At 45.4% G+C, this 19,779-nt stretch overlaps 1 protein-coding gene across 2 annotated transcripts; it reads left to right on the forward strand.

Moving 5' to 3' along the window:
• The first annotated feature begins 3,381 nt into the window (after positions 1 to 3,381).
• LOC125554347 (L-type lectin-domain containing receptor kinase IX.1-like) lies at positions 3,382 to 17,771 on the forward strand. 2 transcript variants are annotated; one of them, XM_048717921.2, is made up of 6 exons: positions 3,382 to 4,335; positions 9,451 to 9,680; positions 9,765 to 9,975; positions 16,747 to 17,008; positions 17,106 to 17,272; positions 17,343 to 17,771. In XM_048717921.2, exons 1-6 carry the CDS (start codon positions 3,519 to 3,521, stop codon positions 17,651 to 17,653), a joined length of 1,998 nt encoding a protein of 665 aa, XP_048573878.1. In that variant the 5' UTR covers positions 3,382 to 3,518; the 3' UTR covers positions 17,654 to 17,771. The 2 variants fall into 2 exon arrangements, with proteins under 2 accessions (XP_048573878.1, XP_087376001.1); XM_087519875.1 differs by having other exon boundaries at positions 17,106 to 17,247.
• The last annotated feature ends 2,008 nt before the right edge of the window (positions 17,772 to 19,779 follow it).

The following is a 19,779-nucleotide window of genomic DNA, read 5'->3' on the forward strand; positions in this document are numbered from 1 at the left end:
TCATCTTGGATGCATTTGGGTCTATGGGTTCTTTTTTCTTTGCCTGAGGTCTCACACAAGTAGCCATCTTTTCTTTCTCCAGTGATCTTGCTACTCAGTTCTGGCAGTGTTTGCAGTGTTGATAGCCTTTTATCTCTTGATAAGTTAGTAACAATTGATAGTTAGTACTTAGTTCTATGGACATTTGAATTGTTATTATTATTTTTGCTTACTACAATATTATAGATTTTGCTCTAGATATTTCAAGACTTGCATGCTGAGCGTCAGTATCCAGCCTGGCACATTATGGTTGGGCCTTCCAACTTCTATTCATCTGCATGTATTAGGAAATTTATGTAAATGGTTTGTTCTTTTGTTTATCAATGTCTTCTGTTCTTACATAAGCGAACATCCTCATGTGTTGGGTTTTCATTTCTGTTTGACATCATTAAATTACAGTCCTACCTACTTTGAAATGGTTCCAGCGTGTGCTTGATGCATTGTTCCCCTTAGTTTTTGGAGGAATATGTGCTATTCGTGGTGCTTCTGGTTGTAAAAAAAACTTTCTTTTGGCGGTCACTTTAATTATGAGGTCATCACCCTACTGCCATGTTGTCATAGCTGCTGAAAAAAGCTCCTTCTATAGCATTTTCTTGGTATCATCTCTATATACCGATACTAAGTTTAAAAATCTCCACAATACTACAATTTTGAAGTTCTGGTTTATGTGGGATGTGGTGAAAGTTGAAATGAGATGGCGAAGGTTCTCATGTATTTCCCCCAATCGACAATGACACTGACCGATGAATGTGAAGAGTGGAACCGCCCAAGCGTGTGGCGAGCTCACCATGGTCTCCTTACTCTAGATTGAGAGCTAAAACAACTACCCCGCCAAAAAAAGAGCTAAAACAACCATCCAATGACCCACTTTGGATACAAGGTACATCAGGGACGTGTTTAGGGGGACGAGGAGGAGCTTGTGATTTCTAGGTTGGCCAAATGGGGAATCATGTAAGGACGGCACACTAGAGTGACCAACAAATCCTGTGTGGAAGACTTGCAGTCCGGAATTTTCTCTAGTTGCAACGCACGGGCATGTGTACTAGTTATAACTAAATAAACGAGTAATGCATAAACTTGTTGTGTCAACTTTTAGTTGTATGTCTCATAGTTCGTCTATGCGAAGATTCCATGTAATTATTTGATGTTTATAATGTTATTTTATTGGTGTCGACTTGTCATGCCATTTGCATTTGGGTTTGGTGCATCCGCTCTTGTGTCATTTGGATGACTAGCACAAATGTTCGTGCATACATCTACAAATACCAAATGACAAAGATGGGGGCATGTCAGCGTCTCCTCGCCTCTCAGTCCGCCATCAACACCCGGTTAATCTCGTTGAATTTGACCTATTTCTTGTTGAATTTGAACTATGTAGTACTAGACTTATTTGCATACTATGTATGGATGATGTGTGCTATTTTCTATCAAAACTTTGATGAATTCGGCCGTGTTTGATGGATTTTATCCGGTTAGTTGAATCCGGGCTTGAAATGTACGCGAATAGTGTTGGATGACCGGCTCCCGTATCCGTGTTCGTGGACTGGTTCTCCATATCCATGGACAGATGCGGTGTCCATTTTGCGAGTCTACGTTGGAGATGCCCTCATTGCCTTTATATTGTTCTACTCCGTAACAACGCACATATGTCCAATTAGATAATCAAGACTTGACTACGCTTGTTATTATGATGTGCATTTTTTTGATTGGAGACGTATGACAAAAGCTAGAAGCCAGGTCGCCCTCCCACGTTGCCGTGAGAATTGGTTGCGGAGTATATTCCAGCGAGATTTGATTATATGAATATGAATATTTGAATTGACAATATATTGCAAATTTTCGACCACATCATGTGTGCCCTGGGTCGAAAAGGGTTAGAAAAAAAACCGATGCATGCAATTAGTTGCTAAACATCATATTTGTCCTCAGTTGCTAGTTGAAACGTGTTAGAAATAAGCCAAGGCATGCTGCATGCAATTAATTGGTAAAGGTAATTTGAGTAAGGCTAGTCATAGTGGGGAGTAATTTAGACTAGTGTCATGCATATGACACTAGTCTAAGTTACTACCTTCATAATGCAAAGTAACATAATAGTAGTATCATAGATTGCTTTATTTATTAGCTCGTAGACTCATCTTGTTTTAGAAAACATTATGTTACAGTAACATATTATATTACCACCTCTTATTAATTACTTGCCACATAAACATAATTTTTTCGAAATGCGCTATGTTACTAGCTAAGTTACTCCCACCATGACTAGCCTAATGTGGCATTCGTGATGAGATGGCATAGCTGTATATGCTCTAAAATAAGTTGATGATGGCTAGCGATTTATATTGTGGTCTGTTTTTTTATTAGAGACGTACAATAGAAGCCCGGTCTAGTTGGCAGGTGCTAGCCCAAGTTGCCAAATTGCTCAAGTATATTAAGCTGGAATCGGCCTCTGGGTCGCGAATCGAATGGTACACGACTTAGTTTTGGAAGATATGCCACCAAAAGAGGGAGATAGTGGCTGATGGTCACAACAAAAAATTAAGTCCTGCTAATTAACCCAAGTTGCCAAGATGCTCTTGTATATTAGGCATCTATGCAGTAGTGGCTGATGATCAGAAAAAAAATTAGTCTTGTTGACTGACTGTTTATTTACTTTTAAGTAGTGCATCCGCGTGTGAAAGAGGGCGTATTGTCGTTGGAGACAATTAGAGAAAGTGCTCATCGAGATGCGCATGCTGGTGGAAGTCGCTTGCTAGTTCCTAGTTGCATGGTCAAACAACTTGCCTATATCAGATGCTCAATGCTTTTTAACGGAAATGATAGACCTATGAAAGAAGCCTACATAAATAATCTTCTAGTCCATGAGAACGTTCTCTCCCACTAAATGCACATCAGTATCAAGTCAAGTCTAGCCTTGAATTCTCGCAAAAAAAGTCTAGCCTTGAACTGGGCTACAATCTTACAAATGTGTGTGTGTCATCTCCTAATTCATAACCCCCCCCCCCCCCCTCCCCCAATCGGGTGGCGACACCGCTCCTCTGATTTCCTCTATAGCCTTGAATCCGTAAAAAACACTATCTGTAACTGTAGAATTGTGACACATTACATTTTGAAATTTTATCAAAAAATAAATACACCTTATATAAAGAAATGAAGGGAGTAACAAATAACTTTTGTTGGTCCTCCGAGCTCCATGCAACAATGGACGTGAATGTGACGCGAAGGCTGCGGTTAACTTGAGTGACGACTAACGATTATCCAGTCGTCGTCTACTGGTGTACCTTGGCCTTGATTTATTCTTTCCTCAAGTGCTGCGTCTTCATTTTTTTTGAAAACGAGGAAAACCCCTGGCCTCCATGAGTCCATGCATGCAGCCATAAGTGTTGCATCTTTATGAGAGCACCGAGCACCAAGTCCACGTTCAGCTCAGAACACTCTATATAGCTAGGTGGCCCCTCGTCCATCGAGCTTCCACCTCCATCATGGCGACGGCGGCTTCGCGTGCACGCAGCAGCATCCTCATTTCCGTTTGCGCTGGGTGCTTCCTCCTCCTCTGCTTGTCGCGTGATGCAGCAGCCTCGCCTCTCTCCTTCAGCTTCGACTTCTCCAACAAATCCACCTTCGGCTCAAGAATCCAGGTCATGGGCGACGCGCTCCAGCAAGACAACCTGGTCGACCTCACGGTCGACACCTCGTACAGGCGTGGCATCCACTATCTCAAGGGGCGGATGTCGTACGTCGACCCTGTGCCCTTCTTTGACGGCGCCACCCACGAGTTGACGAGCTTCGTCACGCAGTTCACCTTCGCGATCAAGCCCATCCAAGGGGAGATAAGGGGGGACGGCATGGCTTTCTTCCTCTCCAGCTTCCCGCCGACAGTGCCGGCCAACTCGACCGGCGGCAACCTTGGCCTCATTGTCCAGGGTGACGGGAACGCCTTGGGCGTAGACCGGTTCGTCGCCATCGTGTTCAAGACGTTCAACAACTCGGACCACATCGGCATCGACATCAACTCTGCCTCGTCCTCCAAAAATGAAACAGCCTTGCCCGACTTCAGCCTGAATGGCTCCATGACGGCGTGCATCACTTTTAATGGCACCACCGGGATGATGGATGCCTCCCTGCAGTTGAATGACAACCGTTCCCTTGGTCCCTTTAAGGTTAGTTATCAACTACCCGATCCCCTGTCCTTGCTCCCGCCGGAGGTGGCGGTGGGGTTTTCTGCAGGCACAGGCGACTACTCCGAGCGCCATCAGATAATGTCCTGGTCCTTCACCACAACTCTTCCTCAACGCAAAGGTATATCTATACTTATAGCTTTAAGTTTCATACAAAGATAACAATCTTCATTTAAAAATACATTATTTTAGCACATTTTTAAATCTCTAAACGTCTTTTCTCGTTATAAAAGGTTTATATATTCATTCATCGAGGAAGAATGTCATTCTTCCAACAATTAACATCTATTCTGTTTCTAACTGTTTTACATACAACAAAGGTCTTTGTTTTCGTGGGTAAAACTTGTATTACTCAATTCATAACAGGATTACAATCAAAGACGTTAAGATCAATGGCTACCCGAGGGCCAGACCCAAGCCTGCATATAGTTTGCCAAAGCATCACTAACTTTATTTTGAAAATGACTAGCATGAGTAATATACTAATTCTACGGAGACTCGTCATGTACTTGATCTCCTGCACCAACGACGGATTCAGCGATCTGTTCGCATCGCTTGCTTGAATCATCTTAACTGCCACAAGAGAGTCATGTCCGGTTCTTTTGGCCGATTCCCTTAGAATCTTGAGAATCGACCCTTGACCCAGTTTCTCTCAGAATCTTGAACCCGTATTTTTATGACAATCCTAACTGTTTACATCCTAACTAGCTAGGATTGTAAAAAAATATGGGTTCAAGATTTTAGAAGAAGCTGAAGGAAGGCCTGATTATCAAGATTCTGGGAGAATAGGCCAAAAGAACTAGGCCTCAATCTCAATTGCCATGGGTAAACCTGTCCGTAGCAGTGCTAACGAGAGACATTCCATACACGCACCCAATTGCTTCCAAATCTTCCCAGCATGAGAAAAGCTGTTTGCAAAAGGAAAAAACTGATCGAACCCTGCCCATCACGCAACACCATACCCAATCCAGCACGTCCATCCTCCGAGAATGAACCATCAGAGTTCAAATTAACCCAACTTTGAGAAGGAAAAACCCAACCGATTGAGTTGATCTGTTGATCTACATTCATGCTCCAATCTATTTGGAATCGGTACGTGCTATTTTGGTTTCTCGTATATAGAGACCAACGCACTAGAAGCTAAAAACACCAAACAAAAACAAGGCCAATTGGTCATGGTGCAAGGTAGACAATCCCCTTTGATAAAACAAAAGTTAGATAATGGAAGAGAGAATTATCTCTGGATCACCCTTTGATCATATTGATGCTATATTTTGATGGTATGCATGTTGCTTTCATTACATAATACTATGTACAAGAGTTCCATGAGTGCTTGATATATTCCTGCACATAGAAAGTACATGATATTCTAATGAAAGTACCTGGTCTTGGATAAGAATAACCATATAATTTAATTAGACTAGGATAATAATTGACGTTGATTCTTCAGTACAATCTCTAATATCATAATTTTCAAAATAATAACATCATTTTGAGAACTACAAATCCACATTTAAGAATTGGAAAATCATATGAGCCCAAGATAAAAGTAGACGCAGTGTATTGTCATTTATATAATTATTGTGTAGAAAGAATACAATCAGATTATGATGTAAATGATATTTTACAAACTTAATTAGTATAATGAATTCAATATAAAATCTAGAAATTCATTTAAAAAATAATCCATAAGCACTTGTTGTTCTCGAAATAGAGTTTCGCCCAGCTTGATAAATAAAGCAACAAAAGAATAAAATACAAGACCGAACGATACAAGATGGTGAGGTAGCTCTCTTATAAAGTCGATCGCATGATAACCAAATCACGTAGAACACACTCGACTACGCTACTAGCAAAGAACACAGGAAGATCTGAGCACACACCCACGCAATGACCTAGCACATCTAAACTACACGACAACGCCGCCAAGAGGGAGAGCAACGCAGAGTGTACATAAAAACCATGACATCTTCAAGAAGAGTGCGACACCAACGGGTGCCGCCGTCGTCAGCGCCGAGGCATGGAACTTTCGCTCGACAAGTCACCTGTGCCACCACGAGGCTGCCAGGATGAACGCAGCAAGGTCAAATCCCCATATCCAGATCCTAGGAGGATAGGGAGCACACCTGAGTCACCGCCACAACACCACCCATCACCCACACAACCCGGAGGGGGAGCCACCACCGCCACAATGATGCCCGCTCAAGAGCAATCATGTGGACCATCATCAAGGGCTGTTGCACCAATATCCCTATCATGAGGCACCATACGCTGCTCACTTCACAAAGCACTCAACCATAGTAGGAAGGGCAGAGGCACACCATCTGCTCCTAGCCGGGTATCAGTCACCGTGTCTGGATAGGTGCCTCCACCATATGAGGCACCCACGCCTGCAGCCCCAGCCAATCCTGGTGGACTAGGGGAGACATGACTCCATGACTGCCGTCGGCGAGCAAATGCCTCGAGCCTTTTCCAAACAAGCTTGCAAGACGCCATGTTCATGGCCACCAGCGCCGATGTGTGCACCGGCACAAGGATATCACGAACACCACCACCAACCACCTTACCCGAGAGGAGAGCAGGAGCACCACTCGCGAGCACATCGTAAGCCATGCCCAACCTCACCTACCTGAAGCACACGCTCTGATCCACCTCGGTCCCCGATCTAGCCCACCCGAGTATGCACCCTAGATCTGAACGTTTCCATCACTACGAACCCCGGAGAAGGAGGCCGCCACCACCAACCTGCGTTGCCTGCAAAACTACAACCGTCGCATCCCACCCACCTAGCCGCGCACCTCCGCCATGCCTAGATGAGGCCCAAACGCCCGAGAAAAGGCAAAGCACCACCACCGCAATCAGCCATTGCCGCTAGAGGGTGAACCAGTAGCCTCTGGCCACAGCCGCCGCGACCGTGCCACCTGTCGGCCAAAGCCGGCCACCGTGACCAGGTGCGTTCCTCCCGTCACGCTGCCCCCGGCTCTGGCCGCGAGTGGCAGTCGTCGAGCGGATCTGGGCGAGAAACACCCCCTCTGTCATAGCTGCCACCATGTGCCCCGCCACCCACCAATCCACCATGTCGCCTGAAGCACAACAAATGCACCGGCACCATCCATGGGACCTGCACGCCACCGCTCAGGTCGCGCCGTGCCGGCCCCTGCATGTGAGGGAACGAGATGGCCCTACTGCCGGTGGCTCCGGTCAGTCTTTGCCTAGCCGAGTCATGTGATGGCATGGGAAGGAAAGGCAGGGGACCGGCGGTGGCAGATTAGGGTTCCCCCGGTCGCTGCAGGGGCCGGGGGGCGATGCGAGAGGGGAGGGGGAAATTGCCTTTGTTCATAAGCACTTATTGTTATAAACAAGGAGATTCAATATGTAAGCCGGCTAATCTTGTTTTCATTTATGACTATCACTCAATAGTATCACAAGTAGTAGTTGCTTCTATCTACAACCTTTCTCCTATAAAGATAAGAGTATAGCTGGATTAGCCAATTAAATTTCTTAATTTATAAATTAATAATTGTAATATTTTAAAGGAACATTGACAATTTGTATTAACATGTTTTCTAAAAAACAGTTATTTTACTATAAATAGGAGTATTACAAAGAACTATTATACATTATTAGGGAAAAGCTTATAGGCAGACGCTTACTAGTAGCGAGGGTTTATACCCCTAGCTACTGCTACTTACTAGTAGCGCGATTTTTTACCCCTCGCTACCGCTAAGTTGATAGTAGTAGCGCGAGTTTTTAACCCTCGCTACTACTAAGCGGTCTCTAGCGTGTCCCCCGAGACATGCCATAGTAGTAGCGAGGGGTATAAACCCGCGCAACTACTAAGTTGATAGTAGTAGCGCGGTTTATACCCCTCGCTACTACTAAGTACAAGGTAGGTGAAGTCGCCATATCCTCGGGCGAATCCCCATCTCCTCCCCAAATCCCTCCTCTCTTCCGCCACTCTCTCCTCTCACTTTTCATACGCTCTCACATGGACCTCTTGCTCATGCACCCATCCTCCTCCGTGGCGCCGAAAGAGGCCGCCACCTCGCGCCACCGGCGTCTAGGAGCTCGCCGGTCTTCCATCGACGTCTAGGAGGCCGCCGCCCCGCGCCACCACACCGGAGCACCTCACCACCGGTGACTAGCTCCGCTACTCCCTCCATCACCTTCCTCTCTCCCTCGGTTTTCCTTTTCTCTCTCTCCCTCTGGTTTGACTCACCCTCCCATGTCCATGCCTGTGCAGGTCGTCGCCATGGACGACCCGGAGCTATCTGGCATGGTCGGGAAGAGGAGCCCCACACCGCGGCCTGGCTCTGCCATAGAAACGGGCCCTCTCAAATAGCCATCGGCGGATCTGGTCTTCCGCTGTCCGTTCATGCCTCCGGCGACGCCAATCGTCGCTAGATCGAACCACTGCTGCCATTGACAACACGCACGGGATCAAGATTTTTTTGTTTTTGAAAGTAATAGCAGTAGCGCGGGGTATAAGACCCGCTACAGATAATTAGCAGTAGCGCTGTCTGCAACGCACGCTACAGCTAACCATGTATAGCAGTAGCGTGTGTCAACACGCGCTACTGCTACAAGTTAGTTGTGGCGCCGTATCAGTAGCGCGGGCACCCGCGCTACTGATACACCCAAAACCCGCGCTGCTGCTAGGCTTTTCCCTAATAGTGATAGTTGAGTTTTGACACTTTATTAAAATAAAACATCATACATTTAGAAGATACATATCTAAATATGAATAAGTTGTCAAGAAAAAACGACTATGGAATGATTACTCAAGATGTCATATATGTATAACTATGTGATGTTTATGCTCCGAATAGCATATGAGCCGTTCTGTTTGACTTATTTAATCTAAATATGGATAACTTCACATTCAATTAAGAAGTTCAGACTTTTCCTATGGATTTGGAACATAGTACTCCCTCCGTTCTAAAATAGATGACTCAATTTTATATTAACTTTAGTATAATGTTAGTATAAAGTTGAGTCATCTATTTTGGAACGGAGGGAGTATATGGGAGTACATGGGAGTTTATTAGTCTATATAGCTCCTACCTGTAGGCTTGTGCAAGTAATTTATAGGTCTACAAGGACTATAAAAGACTGTTATTTTTCCTTTGCCCAAGCAGGGGTATAAGATTAGGCGGAACTTTGTTTTTGGCCCTCTTGGGCTATCTTGTCACACACTTGATGCAAACTGAATTCTGGTGATTATTGCTGCTTGCAGGGCAAACTAGGAAGGCAACAAGGAATGCACTGCTGATTATTGCTGCTTGCAGCATCGTTTTGGTGGCTGGGATCATCGTTCTCCTCCGGCGTCGTTGCCTCTTCCCTGACAGGCAAAGCATACAGCTTGGCAGCTTGGGGCCAAGGCAATTTTCACCGAGGCAGCTCAAGCGTGCGACCAACAACTTTTCACATCTGTTGGGTAAAGGTGCATTTGGTCTTGTCTACAAGGTAATCATAACATGTATACCTTGCCAGCCAGTACTTAACCTTCACAATAATAACCATGATGGCTTGTGTTGTTTCATTCATTAGGGGACCTTGGAAGACAAGGAGGTGGCTGTAAAGAAACTAAGTCGCCGCATGGTTGGAGTCGGAGCGACCGACTTTGGTAACGAAGCCAGGCTCCTCATGGCGATTAAGCATAAGAATCTGGTGAAGCTGTTGGGGTATTGCAACAGAGGCGAGAACAGGTTGCTTTGTTTGGAGTATCTCTCCGGTGGAAGCCTCGACAAGCTAATCTATGGTATGATGGATCGCGTGATTGAAGTCTTTACAATGATTCGCCATGCATCATACATAGTCAAATCCATTCATAGGAAAAGTAATTGGTAGCCACCAAATTGGCTGAGATAAATACTCCAATCAAATAGTACAAAACTGGAAATTTTAAAGCCCAAATGCATATTCTTAGGCCTTGTTCGGTAATCACCCACTCCTGAAATCTGCGGTGTGGGCAAACTGCAACTCCGCCAAAGTTGTGGAACGGAGCGACACCGAACATTGCCTTAAGCTTAATATAGGGAGCTTACGCTATGGACCCTTACGCTCTGTGGCTGAGCATTAGCAAAAGAAAACCATAGAAACAAACTGTTAATAGCGTCACGGAGAAACGCTTTATATAGGGACTGCCTGTAGCTACCTCAGGTGCCTGGAAAAAAGATCTGCATCAGTCAATTTTCTTGGACGTCCGATCGACATCCAACGGGCATCGTGCCTTCTTCTTCCTCCCACACACCCCTGCCCTGCCCTGCCCTAGCCGCTTGCTACTACCCTACCCTCCCCTCAACCTCCCCCATCGATGTGTTTGCCACCGCCGTGGCCATCCCTCTAAGCCCCCTATCTCCGACAACGGTGAGGACTACTCTTCCCCTCCCCCACCTCCCGCCCAACAGCACTGGTCAACCCACTTCCCTACCTCCGCTTGGGACGCTGCCACTCGCAGCGTCGTCACCGTCTCCGGCGTGGTCCTAGCTCAGCCTGGTTGAGATCGATCTTCGTCGCTATTGCTCCTCACGTCATCCCCATCTCCGGTCTCGTCCCAAAATCGACTAGGGTGAGCCATTTTTTCAGGCACCTGAGAAATAGCAAACACGCTTAATATAATACTAGCAAAAGAGCGTGTGCGTTGCAACAGACGAAAAAATAACAGATGCCCATAGCCAATAACCGCGAGTCAAGACCCCAATAATTCCATGTTATTTATTCGAACACGGCATCCCATTTGTGTTGCCACTCCTTCTCCCACCTCCGCCAACGATGGCCTCAGTGCTCACACAATCACAACACGTTTGAATGTGGTCAATCCTAAAGCGTCTCTCTTGGCATAAGATGAGAAATCTGTTTTCCTTTTTCCCGTGTAAGGTTTTTCTGACGCGTACATGTGTTGTTACAGATTATTCCTTCCATATCCAATCTAATTTTACTAAGGTGCTCATTTTGAATCCAGATCTACACTGACACAAAATGAGAGGTATATCGTGCACCATTGATTAAGACAACGCCTTAAATAACATTTTTTAAATGGTGAACAGGTAAAATAACATCAATTCAGATTCTATAAAAAATCAATTTCATGTATAATATGTTAAAATCAGAGTTATGGTTTGAAAGATATGACTATTTTAAAAATCATATGATATTTACTGCGGGTTAATTAAACCAAATATCAAGGTGTTTTCCGCAAATAGTGAACATATTTTCTGGAGTCACTTAAACCCGGACTGCGAATTGATTTGGGGAAATTGTAGAGGGGGGGAGGGGGGGGGGGGGTGGGGGTTAGCAAACAGCAAAACATTATCTCTAAAATCACTTAAACCAGGACTACGGGTAGATTTTAATAAAGAGTGGGGGATTTTATGCAGAAAGGCACGATGATGGACCGAAAAAAACATTCCATACTTTATTAGTATGTATAGGTATAAATTGTAAATGACCTATTGTTTTACCATCTATTTGTTGAAAGATACCAAAGTATGCACCACGTTTTAAAGACATGAAACAAGAGTTACCATTTGTGCCACATTTTAACCTTTTCTCTAGACTCTAGCCACGGAAGCTAAAACTGTGGATACTTACTAGACCCGAGTCAAACAGGTTAATGGCACGTCTCCTCATTATTTGACCATTCTTTAAATAAAAAATTGATGCTGCAGTTCAAGTATATAGAAACAGTGGTTATATGATGTTGCGCATCTCTTTCTAAAAACCATTTGTCTAAAAACTGATGATAATATTCCCGGCATCTGCTTGATTGATGCACACAATTATAGAGTATTGATTACTTAACAATACCGTGCAAAGTCAAGTATTGACGCCCAACGAATTGTCTTGCACAAAAGTAGATAAACCCGAGACCATCAGTATAAGAATCTTCACAATCCTACCACAAATTAACACTATGACACATGTGTTAAAAAAACACTATGACATGTGACTGGACAACGAAAAAACCGCTATTCCTAGATAAGATCGTGAGTTTTGACCAACAATGCACACATATTTATCGTCAAATCCTTAACTGTCAACAACCTCTCTACCAGTTGATGACTCATTGCTAGCCGGATTGAGAAGATGAGAGCCCGAGGACCACCCACATTGCAAAAGAAAATGTGGGAAGCAGGTGAGGACCTCGACGTCTTGCTTTCGTGCTCTACCACACCTCCATTTGACCCCAGTTGATGGAGAGTGAGAGATAATTATGTCATGAGGAAATGCCAGCGACATCGAGCGCTCCCCCCCCCCCCCCACCAAAAAAAACATGCAACCATGGCCTGCAGCGACCACACCGTATGTGGTCGGCCGGTGTCGTCAGTCCAGTTGCGAAGGTGGTTTGAGCCCGGCAAGGAAGTCTCACTGTGACATAGGCCAGCGGCGGCTAGGAGGCACCGAGTGGCATTCATAAATATCAGGATGCTGCTAGGTGCAGACCGACTGGCCCAAATTTTAGTAGCTCAGCGCGGACCCATCGGATTTGAGCCTCCCAGCTGTTGGATTTGCTTCTCAGGCCCTTTCTTCTACCTCATGCTCGAGTGACCGCGTATAGAAAAAAACCATGCTGAGCTGCTCACCATGTGTTGCACGCCTCCTCTATCAGGTGCTCCTTCGCGAGACGCTTCGGACGCGTTTGTTGGTGTCGTCGGCCCCAGCAGCACCACGTGTAGCGCCCCCTCTCGCTTGTGACCATCAATTGCAACACGGGGGTTCATTGTTCATGCTTGCACACCAGGCCATCTTAGCACCCCTGCCAGTCCTGCTAATGTAGCCACCGCCGCCCCGCCATTCCAGGAAGTCTCCGCTCCATCCTCATCCTCGCCGTCGAAACCCCGCCTCTGTCGGCAATTGCAACTTTTCTCCTCGATTTCTGCAAACTATTGCCATCATTGATCACCATGAAAAATGGTCATAGCAAATTTGGTCGCCGGTCGTAGTGAAAGCCGACGACCGTTGCAGCAAATGTTCATTGCCTCCTTCATGGGTTGCAGCTTCACCATGAAATGGTTGTAGGAAATTTCCTCACTAGTCATAGCAAACGCCGGCGACAGTTGCAACAAAATTTGTGGCTGCCGTTGTCGCCGGTTGTAGCTTGCCATGTAGGTCACAACATTTTGCGTCGCTGATTGTAGCAATCGACCCTACTGATTCCAACATTTTGGCTGCTGGTTGCAGCATCCTATCGTTGTCGTGGTTGTCGACAGTCGTAGCAGCGGTTGTCACCAGTTCTAGCAAATTGCGTCACCCATTGTTGAGGAAATCGTTAACTGGTAGCTGCTCGGTCGGCTGGTGAGTAGGGGATTAATAGGCTAATCGGAAAGTTAATCGGCCATTTAATCAATTAATCGGATGATTTATCGGGTAATCGGCTACTCGGGGACCCTATGAGTAGGGATTAATTGGCAAGTTAACTGGTTAGTCGGATGAATTCTTGAACAGGGGCGTCACCTATTGTAGCAAACAACATCACCAGCCCCAGCTGTCGATCTCGCATTCCAGCAGTTGACGTTGCCGGTTCTAGCAATTGGCATCACCGGTTCTAGCACACACCCTCGTCGGTTGTAACTTGCGGCCACAAATGTTGTAGCTCGAAGCCCGTGGTCTCCCCCCTACCTGTGAGCTCGCAGACCATGGCCACAGAATGCAGCACACAATCACAAGGGTTCCAGCAACAATGCACATCGGGTGCAGCATTCGTGGACGGCCTACAACTCCACACCGTGTCCCCGCGATGGGGGAGGAGGCGTCCCTGCGATATGGGAGGAGGAAGAGGTGGCGAGCATGCCTCCATGTTGAGCACGTCCATCTTACTCGGGCTCATGGCTTCTCCTGGGGAGCCCGCGCCTTACCATCCTTGTGCGCTAACGGGGGAAGAGGGAGATTTGTGGGCAACGCGGAGCCATTGTCATCGGCGGTAGAAGGGGATGCGGTGGCTAGAGCATCGCAGTGAGATAAGAGATGAGGCGAGAGGAAAAAAGAAAGAGGTGTGGCTGCACATCGTCTTTAGGAGGAAGAAGATAAGGATGGAGTGGGAAGAGGAGGACGGTGCATGGGACCACAGGGCCATGTGGTGTGGGTGCGTGTGACGGAGACACAAGGGACCGGCCGTAAACTTAGCGGTCGTCCGGCAGGAATCATTTTCCTAAGTTTTGACACTCCAGTATATGTCACAAATATGTTTACAATACAGTGTAGACCGGTGTTGAACTTAATATTTTGGGTTCGGATTTACTCCTCTATGTCGCACCTAGCCGAAGTCCTAAAACCTATAAGGGAGGATAAATTTTACTCCCTCGCTGAAAAAACCCTCCAACCCGCCTAGATATACTTGGCGCTTGCACGACCAAGTAAAACTAGTGCACCTCTTTCTCCCGCTCTCGCACCTCCGCCACTCCCGCAGCAGCCACCACGCATCGCCGTCGCCACCGATGACCGGCCATCCCGCCGGAATGGGTAGCCAAGACCCTTCCATTACCCCACCGGCCACTGCCGCCAGAAACCACCCATGCGCTGAAAAAAAAGGTTGGGGATGAAAACAGTCCAACGGCCACAAGCACCGGCTCCAACCGCGGCAAAGGCCGTCGGGTTGCGACTTCCTCTCCAATGACGGTCGACTGCCCTCCCACCACTCCCCCAGAATGAAGAGAGCTCAAAAACCGAGTGGCGACGGTGGTGGCCCTCACGGAGTAGGCCGGGAATAATAATAATAAGAAGACCGCTGAGACACCCATCCACATCTAGTGCCTCGTGTGGCGTCTCCGGTGACCCCTACGACCACTGCTCCGGCACGGTCGGTGGTCACAGCCAGCAAGAAGGGTCGCATCTTTCAAGTGCTCGAATAAAGGCTAACAAGGTAAAGAAAACCATCTTTCACATTTCGACCAACGAATTTTAGATGGTGATTGTTGGTGGTCGATGGTGATGGAGTTTGTTCGCTTTGTTGTCATAGTGTGGAGATTAACACAACCACATTCTTGGCATCTTTGGAGTCCTCGACTATGATGGGGCTAGATGATCTCAATAATGACTCAATTTGGGATCATTCGGAGGTGGCCGAAGAGATGGAAGAAGAGAAGGAGGCCGATGAGGAGGAGGCCGATGGGTATGCAGTTGAGGAGGTGGCAGAAGCAAGCACGAGGTCATCAAGGTCACGCACCGCCAACTACAATCAAGTCGAAGATGTTGCTCTATGCTATGTTTGGATGAACATCTCCATGGGTGCAACTGTTGTAACGGATCAAACCAAGGCTATGTTTTGGGAGAGAATTGTGGATTACTACAACAACTCTGTGGAGGTGCAATCTAGCCATTCGTAAGGTTCTCTTGGGCATCGTTGGGGCACCATTCACGACCAATGCAACCAATGGTCTGGTTGCATCAATCAAGTGAATCATGCACCCTCGAGCGGTGTGCAAGTGGCGGAGTATGGCCCCTACATGCAAGAACTATTCAAGCATAGGAACACCAACTTCGGCCACAAGCCTTTCACGTTGCATCATTGCTACAAAGAGCTATGCAAGAATGAGAAGTGGATCGAAAGAGCTGCGGAGACCACCCCAAAGAAATCAAGGTTGAGCATATCCATTGAGGAGGACAATGAGGTGGATGAAGAGGCCAACAAAAGACTGGAATATAACAAAATTGCAAAAGAGAGAAAGAAGAGAAATGTGATGGCACATACAAATAAGAACTTGTGGCCATGATTGAGGCCAATAAGGTGTTGGCAGCCGAACACAAAGAAGAGAACATGGCGAGGTGGAATGAGCTCAAGATGTTGGAGGATGAGAAATGGATGTCAAGTTGGCGGCCGAAGACAGAAAGTTGAAGGCGAAAGAGCATAGACTTACACTTGAGAAGGAGAGAATTCGTGATGGCAGGAAAGAAGAAGATCGTGCTATCATGTTCATGAATCCAACCACAATGGATGAAACCACAGGAAATTATTGAGAGCTCACTCGTGTGGAGATCTTGACCCTAACGGAACGCTCTCGTCGGATTGGTGTGGGCGAGAGGATAGTGGTGGTGATGATTTCTTCGGCGAGGACTTCATTTGAGTTCATGCATGCCATTGGTTGGCTCAATCCTCAACATACACATGTTATGTTGTGGTGGTTTTGGATGAAACTTTGTGTTTTAAGTTATGCGTTTTGGATGAACTATGCATGTTTTAATTTGAAAATCACGATAATGAAACTATATGTTTGAATGGTTATGTTATGCGTGTTTTAATTTGAATGTTTTTATTATATATATATATATATATATATATATATATATATATATATATATATCTCGTGAAGTGTTTGAAGTTCATGGAGTTAGAACACAATTTGTTTTTACTCCACTAAGTGCAAGGGATTAGCTAGGTGTGGCCACCTATAGAGAAGATAAAGTTTACTCCTCTAACTCTACTCAGCCGGATCCTCTCTATTTTTGAAGGATCGGTTAGAGTTAGCCTTAGTTTCATGTACCTATAGCTTCACTAAAACCCATGCTGACGGCGTTCTGGAATGACTGTGTCAAGCTAAGACGCCCGGAGGAGGAGGACTTGACTGGTGCGCACGATACCAAGTAGTACAAGGAATATGTTCGGGCTTGCAATATCTTCATCATGAATTGGACCCTGAACAGAGGATCGTGCACATGGATCTAAAGGCGAGCAACGTGCTGATCAGCCGTAACGAGCGCGGAGACATCACCAATGTAAAAATCGCGGATTTCGGCCTGTCAAAGCTCTTCAGAGCGGACCTTACACACTCCTACACTGAACTGGTCATTGGTCTAAAGTAAGTATATACTGTATATGGTAGCAAGATAATAATAATCTCCACACACTCTGGCTATAGTGCTAACTATTTATTTATCCGTTGATGGATGATGCAGGGCGTACATGCCCCCGGAATACCTTAGCAGGGGCAGGATCTCAGCCAAGGTGGACATATATTGTTTCGGCGTTCTTATTCTGGAGATAGTCACTGGCGACTGCGCCAACGTGAATGATTCCTCGGTCGAATTCATCGACCGGGTAAGCGCTGGCCGGCGATCGAGTTGTGAGTTTCAGAGTTTGTGCTCGTCGATCGTAGGAATACAGTAGATGACTTGTGACAAGCTCATGTGCAGGTGCGCAGGGAGTGGGGCAACGGAGACGTGAGAAGGATCACGGTGGAAAGCTGCTCCGACGACTGCATTCCACAAGCTCGCAACTGCATCGATATAGCGCTGGATTGCATCCAGGAAGACCCCGACCGCAGGCCGGACGCGACAGAGATAGGCCAGCGGCTCTCGCTTTCTCGTACCTGCGGCACAGTCCATGCGATGCAAGCTATAAGCATCGACCGAACTCAAATATAATAATGTTAAAAACGCTCTTATATTATGAAACGAAGGAAGTATTTCTCTCGCATACTTCCTCTGTTTCAATGCATGCATGAGACGTCCTATATATAAGAGCGCCAGGATGTCCTGTAAATTTATACGGAGGTACCTAGTAATATGTAGGTGTTAGCACGAGCTCATATCCGCATGAACAGTAATATGTAAAAAACTGTTTTTTTTCACAATGAACATGCCTTGTGTTCCACTTCTAACTGCTTGCCAATTTTCACGAAGGTACAATGTGTGTGGTGGTCTAGAGAAAAAAAAGAATCGGATGCACAAAGAAAGGCGTTTTAGAGCACTTGTTTTTATACCACACACGTCTTTTGTCAGTGAAAACTTGCTTATAGTTAGAACACGCGTTATGTTCATTGTCAAAAAATCCGAAATTTTATTTCATCTACTACTTTTTACTGTCCATGCCATAGCACATAAGCTTGAGCTTCAAAATGCCTCCTCCTGATATATATATTTTTTTCTTCTCCTTTTACATGATTGACTCAGAGCTTAAGAAGGCGGATGATGTCCATGTTGATGTTGACTGATCCCTTGCAGTCCGACTGCGTACATAAATTTTATTTTGTTTTTTTCTCTGGTTCGGGGTCCAACATGTATCATATCGCTTGATGCCGAGTAAATTGCAAATTACCAATATATTTGTGGACTCTAAATCAATAAACTACCAACCACATTTAGTTTTTTATCTTGCAAAAGTCCGTCATTAATTTTTTTGGAAAAACTTCCAATCTATTAATTTTCAATTATGATAGTACAACGAACATTAGAAATAATAAAAATTACATCCAGAACCGTAGACCACCTATCGACGACTCCAAGCATTAAAGCGAGCCGAAGGAACGCTGCTGTCATCGCCCCTTCCTCGCCGGAACTGAGCAAAACTTGTTGTAGTACACAGTCGGAAAGTCATTGTGCTAAGGCCCCATAGGACCAGCGCAAAAGGATAGCAACGGCCACCGACAAAGAGTAGTGTACATCAGAAGAATCCAACCTGAAGACATAAGAACATATATGAACGACCATCAGAGCCGAACAAATTCACGGAAGACAAATTTACCGGAGACACAACTCCACATGTCCACTGACGATGCTAGAAGCACCACTAGAATGGGGCCTATGAGGAGAGAACCTTATTCCATCTCCAGGGAGGCACCGCTGCTACCTCTTAAGCATGCGTTGGTTTTCCCTTGAAGAGGAAAGATGATGCATCAAAGTAGCGTAAGTATTTCCCTCAGTTTTTGAGAACCAAGATATCAATCCAGTAGGAGATTACACGCAAGTCGCCTAGTACCTGCACAAACAAACAAGAACCTCGCAACCAACGCGATAAAGGGGTTGTCAATCCCTTCACGGTCACTTACGAAAGTGAGATCTGATAGAGATAATAAGATAAATATTTTTGTTCTATAGATTGAAAAGTAAAGATTGTAAAATAAACGGCGACAAAAATAGCTAATTGACGGGAAAATAATATGATGTAAAGTAGACTCGGTGGCCATAGGTTTTACTAGTGGCTTCTCTCAAAATAGCATATATTATGACGGGTGAACAAATTACTGCTGAGCAATTGATAGAAAATCGCATAGTTATGAGAATATCTAGGCATGATCATGAACATAGGCATCACGGCCGTGTCAAGTAGACCAAAACGATTCTGCATCTACTACTATTACTCCACACATCGATCGCTATCCAGTATGCATCTAGAGTATTAAGTTCAGAAGAACAGAATAACGCATTAGGCAAGATGGCATGATGTAGAGGGATAAACTCAAGCAATATGATATAAACTTCATCTTTTTATCCTCGACGGCAATAATACAATACGTGCCTTGCTGCCCCTGCTGTCACTGAAAAAGGACACCACAAGATTGAACCCAAAACTAAGCACTTCTCCCATTGCAAGAAATATCAATCTAGTAGGCCAAACCAAACTGATAATTCGAATAGACTTCCAAATATATCAAATCATGCATATAAGAACTCAGAGAAGAACCAAATATTATTCATAGATAATCTTAATCATAAACCCATAATTCATCGGATCTCGGCAAACACACCGCAAAAAGAATTACATCGAATAGATCTCCAAGAACATCGAGGAGAACTTTGTATTGAGATCCAAAGAAAGAGAAGAAGTCATCTAGCTAATAACTATGGATAC

Source organism: Triticum urartu, chromosome 4A (genome assembly GCF_056163025.1).
Source record: "Triticum urartu cultivar PI428250 chromosome 4A, HENAU_Tu73, whole genome shotgun sequence".
NCBI classification, from domain to species: Eukaryota; Viridiplantae; Streptophyta; class Magnoliopsida; order Poales; family Poaceae; genus Triticum; species Triticum urartu.

What these genes read in the sequence shown, in the direction of transcription:
- LOC125554347 (XM_048717921.2), top strand. Translation starts at nt 3,519, where the DNA reads ATGGCGACGGCGGCTTCGCGTGCACGCAGCAGCATCCTCATTTCCGTT. An exon ending in AACTCTTCCTCAACGCAAAG is followed by an intron (nt 4,336 to 9,450) that starts GTATATCTATAC and finishes TGCTGCTTGCAG; the next exon opens with GGCAAACTAGGAAGGCAACA. An exon ending in GAACTGGTCATTGGTCTAAA is followed by an intron (nt 17,009 to 17,105) that starts GTAAGTATATAC and finishes TGGATGATGCAG; the next exon opens with GGCGTACATGCCCCCGGAAT.